This window comes from Blennius ocellaris (genome assembly GCF_963422515.1).
Source record: "Blennius ocellaris genome assembly, chromosome: 14".
NCBI lineage: Eukaryota > Metazoa > Chordata > Actinopteri > Blenniiformes > Blenniidae > Blennius > Blennius ocellaris.
This window is the reverse complement of record NC_137663.1, coordinates 19,730,417-19,746,635: the sequence shown is the minus strand read 5'-3', so window position 1 is coordinate 19,746,635 and position 16,219 is coordinate 19,730,417. Positions and strand designations below refer to the sequence as shown.

The 16,219-nt window shown below is 41.6% G+C and overlaps 1 protein-coding gene across 1 annotated transcript in view; it reads left to right on the top strand.

Moving 5' to 3' along the window:
- Positions 1–6,348: 6,348 nt before the first annotated feature.
- Positions 6,349–16,219, top strand: part of LOC308139876 (cell adhesion molecule DSCAML1-like) — a gene marked incomplete at both ends in the record, with an annotated part of 49,719 nt that continues 39,848 nt past the window's right edge. Inside the window, 2 exon segments of the mRNA XM_080509457.1 lie at positions 6,349–6,391; positions 15,634–15,954. Of these exon segments, the coding sequence (XP_080365583.1) occupies positions 6,349–6,391; positions 15,634–15,954 (364 nt within the window).

The following is a 16,219-nucleotide window of genomic DNA, read 5'->3' as shown; positions in this document are numbered from 1 at the left end:
GTATACTAACAACAGTAGAGTCATTAAATCAAATTTAATGTCATGCTAGTTCCATTGTGCTAACCCACACTAAGGCTAAGCACTTGGTCACCCTGGACACTGTATAACCAGATCAGACTTGACTTATTCTCTTTGCATACTACGGGCATCGTCATGGAAATGGCTTTTCCCCCCACAGTACTGATTCATTTGTATTGTATTCTTTGCAATAAATAATTCTTAGCTGCTGCATTGCAGTGGAAAAAGATGAGCCTGGTTACACTGCACATGACTACCATGAACCATAAAAATCGAGCTTGAATGACCATGAGATCAGATCGTAGATCTAAGTTCGAGGGCCCATAGTTTAAAGTAGGTGTTCTGCTCAATTAAAGCGTCGTCCCCGTTGCAAGCAGGTCGACTGTGCCAAACAGGGAGGATTTCTACTGAGCATCACTTAAGGAGATGATTGTAACTGCGTCAAACTCAGTGAAACTGTAAAAAAGAAAAAAAAATACAGTTTAATCTGCACTTACAGTATGTGTGTTGCACATCTGAGACGTTGAATGTCTGGCTTAAAAAAAAAAAAGAAATACCTCTGGAGAGTGGGTCATATATGTGTGTGTTAGTACATCTCAGTGGGTGTGGAATGAATTTCTGATGGTTTGATGAGATTCACTGCTTTGTTAATAATGTGCCTCCTGTCTCTAATCGCTGACTTGAAGCAATATGTTGTGGAAAAAAGTGTGTTAGGTGCTTTAAAAAGATGTATATTTTTGTGTCTGTCTTGTCTAAAGCGATGTTTGTTTGCCACTTTGCCACGATCAAAAATGAGATCCAATGAAAAGCTTTGATTGAATGTGGTTTGACCTTGTGGAACGTACATGAAATCATGTTCTTGTGAGATAGATGAGGAGACTGAGACTTCTCTCAATGTTGTACATTAGATGTAAAACTACATCGTGAGGCAGGTGAGCTTGACTTATTTATGTGCAGAAGTAACAAAATCCTAATGGCATTACCTCTAGTGTTCAATGTAAACTGATCAAACCATTTTAATGTCATCTACATAAATGCCAAAGCATAACGATGATTGAAAACAACTCATTCTGTCTGCGGTATCATGCAGGAATGTTACTTTTGATGCTGAGCAGAGGTGCTGCATATTGAGAACAACTCTGATTATAATGAAAAGTCACTTATCAGGCTTTCTGAAGTCCTTCATGTTTAATTCACACTCCGTAGCAGGAAGACGATGAAAACATGCAGGACCAGGATTGTCCACCTCTGTTCTGCTGTTTCCACTGACTGACACAGAGACCACCACAATTCAAAAACGTTATTTACACAGTCACTGAGATCGATTGATCAAACCTTTGCGGAGAGCAATAATTTCTCTCCCTTCCTGTTCCCAAGCCATATCATGACTGCAGCTCTGGAGAGGCAGGATCAGTCTCCTATTCTAACGTCTCACAAGAGAGCAAACAAGCAGATATTTTGTTTTATGGGATGTTTGAGGAAGCTATTGGAGGTGCGTAAAGTGCAGGTAATGTCTTGGGTCTTTTATTGCTCTTTAGCTTTGAAGAGGAAATCCACCCTTGTACTACCAGACAGCAAATTGTATTGTCGGTAATATAGAACTTGACGACTGTTTATAACTTTGTTATGTAATCACAATGATTATGTTCGAATGTAGAAGAGTGGGTTTTGTCGAGTTGCTTTCCATCAGTTGTTTTTGGTTTAACAATGCGACGTGTGTTAAACTATTGCCTCACTGAGTCCTGTAACTGAGAAACAAAAAACAAAGCTTTATGTGAATGCTGAGATTGTGTCTCTTCACGTAGACAAACAACTCTATGCAAATCACGGCAGAGATGAATCTTTTGGACAGTCTGTCACACCGCACCTTCCAGTAACGAGACAGTCCTGTAAGCAATACAGCAGCCGGAGACGTCCTGAGCCGGGGAGTTGTAATGACCCACAGTGAATGTGGAACATTTGGAGAGGAGCATGGAGTTTATTGCAGCCCCCGGTACTCGACCAAAACCCCACTGAGCCTGAAGATTCACCCAGTCATCCTCCACAGCTGCCCACTGACACACAGCTACATGCTCCGGCTCGCCTCCGATGACGTTCCTGACTTCAGCCTTCCCATGCATGTCAGATCTAGATCTCTTTATTAAAGAAACATAAAATAAATCTAAATAAAATTTTGAATAGAATTTGTTGTCTCGTTTTTAATTATTTACGTAGGTACCAGCGTTAAACCAGAGTTGTAACAGGCCTGCGTCCGCAGAAATCGGAATGACAAAGAAACTAATGCAATATTTGTTTTAGACTAAGTTTAAGTTTTATAGCTTCGGAGAGAAACGGTAAGCTTGGCTTGGGTATAAAAGTCTGTGTTGTAAATCTTTTCATTTCCTGAATTTTAGTGTAAAGACACTTTAAAACTTAACATCTGGAGGGGTTTCTGCTCGAAGAATTGGAAATTACAGGGATTCATTCGTCTCATTCATCAATTCACCGTCTATAACCACCTTGTCAAGAGGAGAGGGACGTGGAGCCGGAGCCAACAACAAACCAAAACTCCGATACGCTATTTAGATTTAATTCTATTTCTTCACCCACTGATTCGTTCTATTTGACCTTCCTGATAATAGTGGAATTGGAAGTCTGTGATCAGCTGATTGGTTGATTTGTTCACAGCCCGTCACGACCATATGATTTATCCAATTCAAAACTACAATGTAATGTTGATTCTCCAGCAATTCCAAGTGGAAGGTGGGTCATTTACAGTATTATAATTTTATTGTTGTTGATAACATTGGGTCAGTCATTTTGCAGTAGTGCTGATGAAGTCTTAAATACTGCACATGAAAAAAATATAAGAATACAAAATTATTAATTTATGTTTGACCTCGATGCTACTTCTGCTGGATACCATGGTCATATTGAATGCCAATAAATTTGACAAATATATATTAAAATGACATACCTTTCCCCTTCAAAAGTATTCTTAATGAGATGCATCCTGGGTGACTTCTGCCGCTTCATTTCTCCAGCGGTTTTGTCAACATACAGAAATCTGACTGACTGGTCATTTATTCGACTTGAATTTAGGTTTTGTTTCAAAATACATGTGACTGCAATTCTGGTACTGCCCATTAGATGACGCCCCAGACTGGGTGAAAGCGTTGGACAGACCAGCAGTCCATCACAGGACAATCGTCAAGGGACAGAACTGAGTTCAGTTCAGAGTGAAACAGTTTTGGCCTCAATATTTCTTCTGTGTGTGTTGAACTAGAAAAATATATCCTTTCTGCCCTCCACAGTGTTGTTTCTGACCTGTAACTTGAATTTCGTTGCCTTAACTGCACATTGTATTGTTCTCTTTTTCAAAAAATATATTTTGTTTTTTTTAATCATGGCTCTGTTTGTTTCTTCTACTATGAATTTCACACATTTCTAAGTTGACTGCTTTTGTATAAATTGAGCCGTAGAAACGTATCTGTCACAATTTTATACTTCACCAGCCACCCATCTTTCTCTGTTCAAGTTTGAAGTTTGTTAAAAAAAATTTAAAAAAAAGTATGTTCGTGAGAAAGTCCCAGTTGTATATGTGTGAGCCGTCCACCAAAATAAAGGTAAGGTAAGCTCAAATGTCAGTAAACACAGAGAGATAGTGACTTTAATAATCAATCTGGTGCAGTCATTAATCAGAGCAGCATCATTAATATGCTGAAGATTTCATTTTTTTATTCATCAAACACTCCATTTGAGTTTTAATTCAACATAAGAGACACTCCCGATGAATGAGTCTTTGTTCTCAGACAATGGAAGAAGATGACGAGTGAATCAGCTGATTAGTGGTTTTCTGTTATTCGCTGCTAAATGTTGTCATCTCACCAAGAGTAAATAAAAGATGACTTCTTCTTTCTTGGAAGAGTCCAAACAGAAACAATGAAAGTCACCTGATCAAGATAACTGGTGGTTAGCCGTGGCAAGGAATATGGTCACTTCCAACATGACTTAAAACAAAAAAAGCAACTTTTATTTGTTTTTGTTTTTTGTTTTGTTTTTGCAGGACACCAGTACCACATGGTCCATCCAACTTCTATATCACTTCATCCTGTGCAGGCATTGCGGTGTGATGCAGTGAATCCCAGCTAAACTATGGAGGAGGGGAGGATCCATGATGGACAGGTCACCAGTCTACCACAGGGCAAACACAGACAACCACACACACACTCACATTCATACATACGGGAAATTTAGGGTCACCGATTAGCCTCACATGCATGTTTTTGTACTGTGGGATGAAAATGAAGTACCCAGAACACATAGAAAGAACATGTAAACTCTAGTCTACGACCTTCTCACTGTGAGGGAACAGGGCTAACCACTTTCTCAAAACTTTTTTTAGCTGTTTATTCTGAAATGTAATGTCATTATCCCTCTCTCTCTCTCTCTCTTTTGGTTTTTTAACTGCCTGTAAAAGGTCCCAAACTTCAAATGTTTTTGGTGTTGGAGGTTTACAATGAGTGTCCTATAAAGGGTTTATGTTGACTTTGAACAGGAAGGTTTTCCAAAGAGAATCAATAAAGTATGATGTAATTTTCTATTAACTAGTGACATCCATATCAGTAATGTCACTAAAATAATAATAAGACAGTATAAATGTCATACCTTTTGCATTCGGGTGGCGATCGAGTGATTTTAAAAGTGACCAGCAGGTGTCGGTGTTGGCCTGCTTGTTTAAGGAAGGTTTCGACAGTCTCAGGTCAGATCGGACCTGCGGCCGCTGCGCTCAGCAGGATGTGGGAGGAAGAGGAGTGCAACTGCTGGATTCTTCTTAAAGTTTGTCCACTTCAAATACAGTCAAAGTGTAGAAGGGTGACTGTTTGTTGAGCACGACCAAGTCTGCACATCTTTATAATTATGGCACTTCTTAAGCAATAAAGAAGTGTTTCTGATGTGAAAATTCTGTTTTCGAAGGATTTGACTTATATGTCAAAGCATGTCTGTAGAAGGGCTTTAGAAATGCCATACCGCTGTTATGACGCTATTTGTTTCCCTCTTTGGTCTGAAAGCGAAACGTTTCTCTTGAAATGATTTCTTGGGACTTGCAGACTGAGGGATTAAGAGATTGTTGTCTTCAAGGTTGTGATTGTGCATCAGCATGTTGGAAATATAATGAATGTAATACTTATTGTTATTGTGAGACGATCCAATCAAATAACCACTTCTTTTATAAAATGCACCCCCCCCCCCCCCCCCCCCTTCCTTTCTACAATTGAATCGCCTCATTTCAATATATTTAGGCTGTTTTACTGATGCGTTTTGGTACGTTTGATATAAGCGGTTGTTGCGGCAGCGGGATCAGGTTTCAGACTTACCACCAGCATCCACAGTGACTTTAAATATTCTATGAACTGGGAGGGTCCTGCAACTTGCCTTCCGCCATGCGTTCATGCAGCGGAGCTTTGCATATCAGGCGCGACAGAGCTCAGGGTGAAAGGGGAAAACCATCTGTGTACAAAGTTGCTCACTCCTCCTAAAGGCTTGAAGACACTATTTTATTATAGGTTTAATTTACCTGCAGTTTTCTTTTCTTTTTTTTAAATCTGCTGTGTGGAAGTGCCATGCCCCACACCCCTCCACCCTCTCTCCTCCTCTCTAACTGCAGTGCATTTTTGTGCGCAAATGTCTTCGCACGTTGCACGGCTCCGAAAGACAAAGAAAAAACTGTTGTAGCTTTTATTCCCCCCCCCCCCCCCCCCCCCACACACTCTCCAGCCCCGCGGCCCTGTGATTAAAAAAAAGCCCAAATCTAAAAAGAGCAATATATTAACCCATTTATACGCTCTTGGGGGTGGGTGCAATCTGAGCGGCTTTTTTGTAGATCCATATTGCGCAAAGAAAACGCGGTGATCAGGGGCGCACAGGTGGGTGCGCTCTCCAAGGTGCCAGCAGATCAGTCTGCCCGGCTCCCGCGCTCACTGCGGGGCAGTTTCGATCACAAGTGCGCCAAAAAAAACAACCCCAACAACAACAAAAAAACAAAAAACGCGCAGTTCAACTCAACGCAAGCCTCGGTTTTGCAGTGGTCTGTGGCTCCGCGGTGTTTGATTAGTGTATGGAGGATGGATTTGTATGCGCGGTAGTCTTGGGAGGAGAGGAGGGGACATGGGCGGGGCCGAGGCGCCTCTCATTTCCCCTCCACGCTTAGCGGGGCAGCAGGGCTGGAGAGACCTCCGGGGAGCACAGTCGCCAGTCCAGCACGGAGACCCGCCTGGCCAAAAAAACGCGCCTCCTCACACTTGCCAGGATTGCCAAACATTCCTGAAAAATATACCTGCTATTTATGGCATGTGGCTTGTAACTTTACTCCTGCTGTACTCTCTCCAAGAAGGTAAGAGGGGGAAAAAAAAAAATATAAGAAGAAATGCTTGGAATATTTGTGCGCACTGAGTGTTGGACCGTCAGGTTTTGTTTTTTGTTTTTAATATAAGTTGATTGAAAAGTGACAGTGGAAAGCTGTGATTAATTACAAGCTGTGGACGCTGTGTGGTTTGTGCTTTGATGTATCATCGAGTGAATTGTGGGTTGAAAATGATTTTTATTCAATCAAATTGCATAAACCTGCTGCCTTTGAGCAAAGTAGAAATGTGGTCAAAGTAAAGATTTAAAGTGTGTTTTTTTCTCCCCTCCACCTGGATGCTTTTGTGGCTTCCTGCAGCGGACCATGAAGCCTCAGATGGTGCTGATAGCACGGATTGTTTTCGCATTACCAACTCCAGTTATGAATATGTAAAATGGCTGAATAGGGAGAATGAGGTGCAAATACAGAGGGAGGGTGAGACAGAAATGAAAACATGTAGCGGCCCGCAATTATATAAATTGATTGACAATTACAGAGCAAATGCACCTCAAAATGTTGCATTCATGTGAAGTTTGAATGTGGATGTTGGTGATTTTTGGACATCTTGACGCTTTCATTGTGTAGCCTTTGCTAATTGCAGCTGTTTTGATGGGCTGGATTTTGGCACGCGGAGATGCTCTTTTTTTTAGGATGACATTTTAAAAGGATTTCAATGTTGTTGTTTTTTCTAGGTAATGACAAATTATTGCCATTTTAATTTGGACGCAAATGAAAAAAAGGCCCCTTTCTCTTCACAACGGCCTTATTAGTTTAATAGGTCTACACCCTCTTGAAGGCCCTAATTAGTGTATTCAGATTTGTCCTCTTTTTAAAAAAATGCATTTGATCTTTATAAAATGTACAGTTTTTATTGTTTTCTTCAAAAAGGCACTGCTTTTGTTTTTTTGGGGGTAATGGATTTACTTTTTTTTTTTCCTTTTCTTGTTCAGTGTATGCAGCAAATCCCTGACCCTACTGCAAAGTTGATCTTGTGCTATTACAGTGCATTATAATAATCCTGAACACATCTGCGTCGAAAATAACAGGAATTCAACACTATCTCCACATGAGGCCTTTGTATAGACTGCTTGTTTGAAGACATGTTTGCGTGTTGCTTTTGCTAAAAAAAAAAAAAATGTGATTGGAAAATGCTTAAATGAAGGCAACCATTTATTGCAAGAAAAAAAAAAGTCTGAGCTAATGAATTGGCTGGGAGGAGGAATATGGCGGTTCCTCGCGCAAACCGTTTCAAAATAGGCCATTCGGTCCATTTGCAATTTTAGTTTCTGATGTTTCCTCAAATTAGAATATTATGATAACCATAATTAATTATGGTGATTATACATTTGCATGGGGTCAAATATGTGACGTTTCACGCACACTTTCCCTCTATTCAGCCAGAAAGATGTGCTGTCAGAGTCTCACTGGGAATCTTGTGGAATCATATTAATGTGCGCAAATCTATTTCGTCCAAAAGAGAAACTCCAGGGGCGTGCATGGGTGCAGATTACAGACCTGCCCGGTCATGCTCCTCACTAATAGCCCACCTGGACCCCGCGGACGTGTTCGCGCGTGTCAGCGCGTGCGCGGCGGCGACGTGTTTGTGTTGACGGGCGTGTGGATGAGGGCAAGCGGCGGGGACGCCCCTCCTGGTTTTGTTGTCAAATGTTTGGATTGTTATTTCTGCACGATTTAAACTCGAGGTTCCCTCTTTTTTCGTGCTTTGCACGATTCTTATTCCACGCCACGCCGAAAGCAAGCAAAAAATTACCTTTTAGGGAGGTTTTAGAGTTAAAAATGCAGCTAATTTATGTCAGACGTTCAATTTTAGCATTTTATAAATGTTAATTAATTATAGATCCGTGCATAGGTTTAAACACGTTCATTTTGTGCAATTATAAAGAAGATAACAGGAAGCTTTTTCCTGATTTTATTCAGTGATTTGCATTTAATGTCCTTATTTTTTTTATTTAAACTCACTTTTAAAATAAATGCTCTTTACCCACTTGGCATTAGTTAAGTTATACATAAGGAGGCCTCCTTTAGTTTTGTCTCGAATTAAAAAAAAATTATATAAAGCAAATTTTCAAGTGATTTATGGAAAATTCAAATTACATACGTTGAAATCTAATTAGAGGTGTTCAAAGCAGTGAGGTGTACCCTGTCCCTGTGGTCCTTTCTGCACACCCTATACCCACCAAATAAAAAATATGCAAAAATTCCCCCCCTTTCGTCCCCAGTCCAATTCTCTGGCGCTTCCTTTGCGAGGCTGCACAATTAAAGCTCCAATCTGAGCCTCATGCACCACTCAGTGACAGAGCTGTGTGGTCCGCAGGGGTGCCAATCATTACTCAGGGAGGACACAAGGATCCATTTTTTTTACCACTTCAAAATCTGAAATTATTCCATTTTACATTCAAGATTACACAAAGATCCACCCTGCAGGATGGCTAAAGGGCAAATTAAAGCATCCCAGGAGAATTTGGTGTGTAATTTGCTCTTTTCAGGGACAAACTCACACAATTCAGGTTCTTTATATTTAAGATTGAAATACTGTTTGACATTAAATAAAGTCCATTTAAAAGAAAAAAAAGAAAAGAAATCAAAAACAAAAAATCACTCCATCTCAATTTTATAATTGATTAAATCATTAAAGTCTTCTGAGTATAATGTGACAGCACAAATATCAGCCCTTCAAAGTAAATTGTCCATTTGTGGTGAAATCAGTGGCCAGATTGTGGGTTAAGTATGTTAATAGGAATCAGCAGCCAAAAAAAGGGCCTACTGCACTTCCCATCTCAAGAACAAGACGTCACAGCACTGTCACCGGCTTTCCTGCTTTCCCATTTGCAGTTCAATCTATTATAAAACCAAATGAAATGACGAGAAAAGAAATAATCAATTAAAAGCACTGCAAAAAAAAAAAAAAAAAAATCCCCAAAAACATGCAAACGACCACCATCAAGGGTAAGACATTTTTTTTTCTTTCCCAGTGAGAACTCTGTGTAACACCACGCTGATGCTAAATTGAGACAGACCTCCTCCAAATTTTATTGGATGCTGGAGCTGCACATTTTCAGAAGGAGGGAGTGTTCAGCAAATGTCAAATCTCTGAAGCAAGTAGTTGTTTTTGTTGGATCTCCCTCTCTCTATCTCCATCTCTCTCTCTCTCTCCCTCCATCTCTCCCTCCCTCCCTCTCACCGTCGCTTCCTCTCGCAGTAACTCCCCTCCCTCTCTCTCCCTCATCACTAGGCAGAATTAAAGGCTGGGGGAGGGGCAGTTTATGCAGACTGTGCTGGGACTTGTGATCCACAGATTTGATATTCACATTAAGAGAGAAACTGGCTGCTTTGATGTGAGGGGGAGCAGGTCCCAGGGGACTGCTGAAGTAGCACACTTTTTTTTTTTTTTTACTGACACAGCACAGTCGGGAGGGGGGGGGGGGGGTGTAGGGGGGTGGGGAGCAGATTGTTGGGGACAGGGTGTACAGAAAGACAGTGGGTGGGGAACAGTGATACCCCTACGTTGATTAGATGTAACCTCAACAACCCCCCCCCCCCCCCACCCCCACCCCCTCCCCTTTTCTTATCCACCCACAACCACCTATTTATGCCAGACCCCAGAGGATTATCCATAAGCTTACACCTATCTGAGTCCACCCCCATATTCAACCAATATTCAATTCACACCCCTCCTTACAGCTCGTCTCCTCCCAGTTCTTCCTGCGCAGCTTCGTGTTTGAACACACGGACGTGTCTTTATGCCCAAAACACAACTTTTAGTCCTGAGTGCCACCTGAAGGATGAGTGTTGGGACATGACGGGCCAGGAACCAGCACCCCAATATTCCAGATGTTAGAAATGAAGTTTTTTGGGGTTTTTTTTGGACAGATTACACAGGTGACGTGCATGTGTTGCCTGTGTGACCTTTTTTACTGCATTGGCTTCACATCACCAAAAATGAACTTTTGTGAGAATGATTTTCCCGTTAGAGAGGAATATAAATATGGAGTTTGGAGAGAGAGAGAGAGAGAGAGGAAGAGCAGCATAGGTTGGTTTATGTTTGTGCTTGGGCACAGGGACATCTGGATGTGAGGGTGTGTGAATGTGAAACATTGGGGGGGTGGGGGGGTTCTGGAGTGTGTTTACCTCCTCATCACAATACTGTTTTGAACGCCGAGTGTGTATGTGCATGCGTGAGCGCGTGCGTGCGCGCGCGCCGGTGCACGCTCACATCCTGGAGAGGCGTAGATCAGCTGCATTATGCATGATGAAACCTTGCATAGGTTATGACTTCTGCCTCTCTGACATACATATTCATGCATGGCTCTCTGGCAGGATGTATAAAATAGTGGCTGCGACTCTGACAGCCCGAGGTTTAGCTCCAGCGGTGCCATCAGCGCTCCAACACCTTCCAGAGAGGGCTGGTTTTCTCTGGTGCTGTGTCTGAAAGAGGTTGATGAAGCCTCCTGGGTGCAGGTGAACAGAAACAGCAACACCACTGAAACCCCACGGCTTCGGGGTGTACGGGCTGTCCACCGACTGTCATTGAAATAAACCATGCATTTTTCTTTTTCTTTATCTCCCCCTTTTTTTTTTTTTTAGATGAAATCATGATAAAATAAGTCATCAGTTTATGGGCAAAACTACTATTTGTTCAATCAAAACACATAGCAAAAGGCTCAAATGGCACCAAGCACTGGGTGTAACTGGCGTGACGTCTGCTAACTACATAAAGAGATCTACCGGATAATTCATATTAAATCATAAAACTTGCAGCAGAAAAGTTATGCTTTGTACTTCCTGTGGATCTGAACAGCCTAATAGCAATATATTTTTATGTAGAAAACGAACAAACATAAGGAAGTCCACCATTAAAACAATAATTATGACTTTATCTAAAACAAAGCAGTGGGAGGGGGATTCAAGCTTTATCTGGAGGGGGGGCTCATTCTACCACATTTTAAGCACAATACTTCTGCCCTAGATTAGTATGATTTAGATGAGTAAATGATTGAGAATTTTCCATGAACATAATGAGCTGAAGGGCCGACAACTTGTGTATCTCTTTAATTATGTAATTTTTTTAATCAATAAAGTTCTGGCAGCATTGTAGCTTGTGAGGATGATCACTACACCTCATGGATATCATGACAAGGTAATCATTGTTATCACGATCATCACAGTATGATTGAAATGTGTTACATAACTTTAAAAACAAAAAGTGGATTTCTTTCTTGTTAGTTGGCCGAAACTGTTTCACTAAAATCCTTAGAATTGCTGTCAAATAATTCTTTGACACCGGTTATATTTCAACAGATGTCGGCTCATTTTGTGTGGTAATTTGCATAAAATGCTGCAATATCAAATTCAACTTGTTTTAATGTCTAACATGGGCATCTATAATGAAGTCAGACCCCAGTGAGTAGTTTCTAATTCTCGTGTGGTCACACAGTGGTGCAGTGTCTCTGTGACAGTGAATCAGCTGAGGAACAGACCGGCAGTGGTGACACGATGCGCTGAGACAGCACACACACACACACACACACACACACACACACACACACACACACACACACACACACACACACACACACACACACACACACACACACAGCAGGTCTGACACTATTAACATGTTTCGCAGTTGCGAATGGACAGTGTGCGCCTGGCCGAGCTTCATTTCCCTCAGAAATGAATGGTTTCATTTTGGGCGTGAGAAAGATGCAGTTATGCCTACAATGGAGCTTTTGTTGCGATCTCCGCTGTTGGTATTTTGTTTTCCTGTCACAGAAGCTATCTCACACCGGTTGGCACAGGTGGCAAATAATGTTTCATGTGCTGGTTTTAAATGGAGTGGAAAGTCCGCCGGTCTGGGACAAGCCAACATTGTGCCGGTGGAGCTTGGGACCAGTGCACCTGGTGTGAAGCGATGAGGATGCTCGGCTTGTGCTTGACACTAACGAAACATCTGAAACATTTCCCCAAACTCTTTCAAACTCTTTCTGTGAAGTTCACTCACTTTTCAACTCTAGCTCCAAACATGTTTCAAAGCCTCCCCGAATAAATTGGTTATAGTCCTTTGGCCGTTGCATGTTTTCCCTGTGCATGTGTGAGTTTTCTCCAGAGGGGGTTCTGGCGTACATCCACAGACCAAAAACATGCAGCTCAGGTCAGCTGGTGACTCTATATTGCCCATATGTGTGAATGTGTGTGTGTCCAGAGGGGAACCCTGAGTTGGATGGAGCATAGAAAATGAATAAATGAGTGAATTATTTAAACCAGAGTGTTTGGATTTGGAGAGTTAGGAATTCTAAATTTAGATTGTTCGGTGGGTCAGTGTTGTTAGGTTAAAGTGTTTTTTTTGTTTTTTTTAATCCAGTCACAGATTTCAAGTGGCAGTGCCACCATGGCAACCCACTCCCAGTACTCCTCCAGAGTGCTGTGTGTGTGCGTTTGCGTGCGTGCGTGTGTGTGTGTGTGCGTGCTGGTGTGTGTGTCCGTCCACTGAGTACATGTGGTTCGCCTGGTTTTGACAGGCTCTGAGTGGTGGGAGTTTGCTCTGATCCCCTTTCTATTCCACTTCCCGCTCCATCAGTCCCAGTGCTCCACAACCCCCCCCGGTGCCCGGGCCCCCAGGCCATATAATCTACTGTATGAGAGGTGCTTCTGCTGCCCAGCCCCCCCTGAGCTCTCAGGGTGACCCCCTCACTCCACTACTTTAGTGCTGTCTCCCCATTGGGAGATTATAGATATTGCAATCTTTAATATGGGCTTTATGCTCAGGGGCCATTATCAGTAATCTGCAGAGGGGAGGGAGTCTGACCTGGTTTTTGCAGCCCACCACCGGACTGCCAGACACATTTTCATATACCATCTGTAACATGCTGCCCAGCTTTATCAATCCCTCAACCAGAGAAAGTATTTCTTTCTGAAATCATTGACTACTCAGCCTTTCCATAGATGGATAAGAGAGATGTCTTGGGTGTTTTGAACTCAGTGACACAGTTGAAGCTGACGATTTATTCTTCCAGGCTTTATTTTCGAATGTTTTTCTGTTCACATCACCAATAGTTCCGAGACACGCTTCATATATGATAAAGCTTAAACAAATTCTGACTGTTTTAATGAACCAGCTACAAAGTTGTGTCACATAATGAAGCAAAATATTAAAAAATAGTTTGTTTTTTGGTTTTTTTTTTTTACTGTGTGTTTGGATCTCTCTTTGATAATCTCTTTGTTTCCAGTGACATCGGATCTGAAACTTCATGCTCACTGTTCACACAAATGGTTTCATATTACTTTGGTTGTTTTGCTGTGAAGCTCCTCTGAAGTTATTAAATATGAACAACGGGGATATTGCTCCATTATCCTTTTTCCTCAGTATTACGGCATGATTACCGGATTATTCAAATATAATGTAATGTTAAGGCTTTTATTTATGTGGCTTGGCACAGTGGTCACAATGAAAAGGTATTCAGTCGAAAACAACAATGTATTACCAGTTGAGTTTGGAAAGTTTTATCTCACATCATTGAACCCTAAAACAATTAGTCCTGATAATCTCTCTTTCCTCGCCTTTTTCTGAACAAATCTGACAGGCAACTGATAAGATCAACAGATAAGCTGAATTAAAAGAAACTGTTTTTTTTGTTTGTTTTTGTTCCTTTATTTAATGGAAAAAGTTAATTCATCAATATTTTTGCCATTCTGGATTTGTTGTTCAATGAAGTTCATTCTCTTTTGCAGTATGTTGGGAGAGATGGCAAAAAAGGGCCCATGTGGAAAAAAATGTAATTGCAAATAATTCATTTCATTTATCAAAATTGTATTATTTTCTTTCTTTCTTTCTTTCTTTCTTTCTTTCTTTCTTTCTTTCTTTCTTTCTTTCTTTCTTTCTTTCTTTCTTTCTTTCTTTCTTTCTTTCTTTCTTATCTGTAATAAGCTTAAAAACAATAAACAGTACCTATCTAGTAATAGTGTATACACTGCTCAGCTGCAAATAGGCTGATTTACAACATTTGTGAAATTTGATAAAGATACATAATTTGAATTAAAGCAAACTACTGAGTCTGTAAATCATAAAATGTGAAAGAAAACTACTTTGCTATTTAACATTCGTAAAAAGTCACTCATGATATTTAATTAGGCATTTCAACCAGTAAATATTGCAGATCCACTATTAAACATTAGTCTTTATAGATCCTTCCCTTTAAAAAGCATTGTCCTTACCAGTTGTGGAAAAAAAAATACTTTTGAAACTTTTTGGAAAGAATAAAAACCGAGAAATGACTCTCAGAACAACAGCACTCTGACTGCTAATTTCATCCTATTTGCATCAAACCTCTTGAAACTTCGGTATCTTTTAGCATCTCTGGTGATGTTTTAAAGTTTAAAGTTTCAGCTTTAAGTGGGCGACCATGTGGTGGACAGTGTGTGTTAGATGACATAAGTGAGAATCAGCAGTGATTGACATCCACATCTGTCCATCAGCAGCCCCCCCCCCCCATTAATTTCTCCTCTAATCTTTCCAATAATGACCCAAAATTCGAGTCCACCATCTTTCCTTTCATCACTCTCCTTCCTCTGCTGGAGGTGTGTGTTTAATCTGAGTGCCAATGAATATCATTCCTGTGTGTGTGTGTGTGTGTGTGTGTGTGTGTGTGTGTGTGTGTGTGTGTGTGTGTGTGTGTGTGTGTGTGTGTGTGTGTGTGTGTGTGTGTGTGTGTGTTAAATATGTAAGGAGATTAAATAGACTTAAATCTCTGCGTCTGGCATAGAAATTCCAATCACATAACCTATCTGCATGCCTCTCTCTCTCTCTCTCTCTCTCTCTCTCTCTCTCTCTCTCTCTCTCTCTCTCTCTCTCTCTCTCTCTCTCTTATATCTTTGTGTATGTGTGTGCACACACTGTACAGAGGTGACAGGCTCCTCCCCCCATCCGATCCACCTAAACCATCGAAGGCTTTAGCCCAAATCCCTGGCTTTCCACATCACATGACTGATGTTTGCAGCTGGACATTTGACATACATTTGTTATGATTATTTCACTACACAGTTGAAGGACATGCCCACTCAACTTTCGCCCATCGCTGAGATGCCTCTCTGCTTTAAATTGTCCACTTTGCTAACACTCAGGTTTTTATGTTTACATCCTGTATGCCAGGTGCTCGATGGTGCTCTTTCACCTCCATCTTGTTGAGTGACTATGTATTGTCTGTTTCCCCCTGCAGTACACAGTGAGGATGTGGGCTCTACCAGGCTGTACTTTGTGAATGCCTCCCTGCAGAGGGTAACCTACTCCAGCTCGGTGGGGGTGTCCCTGCCCTGTCCAGCAGGGGGCACCCCCAGTGCCATTCTACGCTGGTACCTGGCCACCGGCGATGACATCTACGACGTGCCCCACATCCGGCACGTGCACGCCAATGGCACCTTGCAGCTGTACCCCTTCTCGCCCTCCGCCTATAACAGCTACATCCACGACAATGACTACTTCTGCACTGCCGAGAACCAGGCCGGCAAGATCCGCAGCCCCAACATCCGCATCAAAGCCGGTGAGTCGGTGGATCAAATCAGACATGTGAAAAGATGGGAAAACACCAAATAAGCAGGGGTTATGGTGCAAAAGGTCAAAGTGAGACACAACCAGATGAGGAAGGGAGCTAAAAGAGACAGTTGCGAAAGCATAAAGTAGAGCAGACATGATTGGCAGCTGCAAAAAGCCCAACCCACACACAGAATCACCTGCCCTAAAATAGCCCGTCTCAACCTGAACACAGATTGACCTAGAACACAGTCTACAGAGAGAACATCTGCATC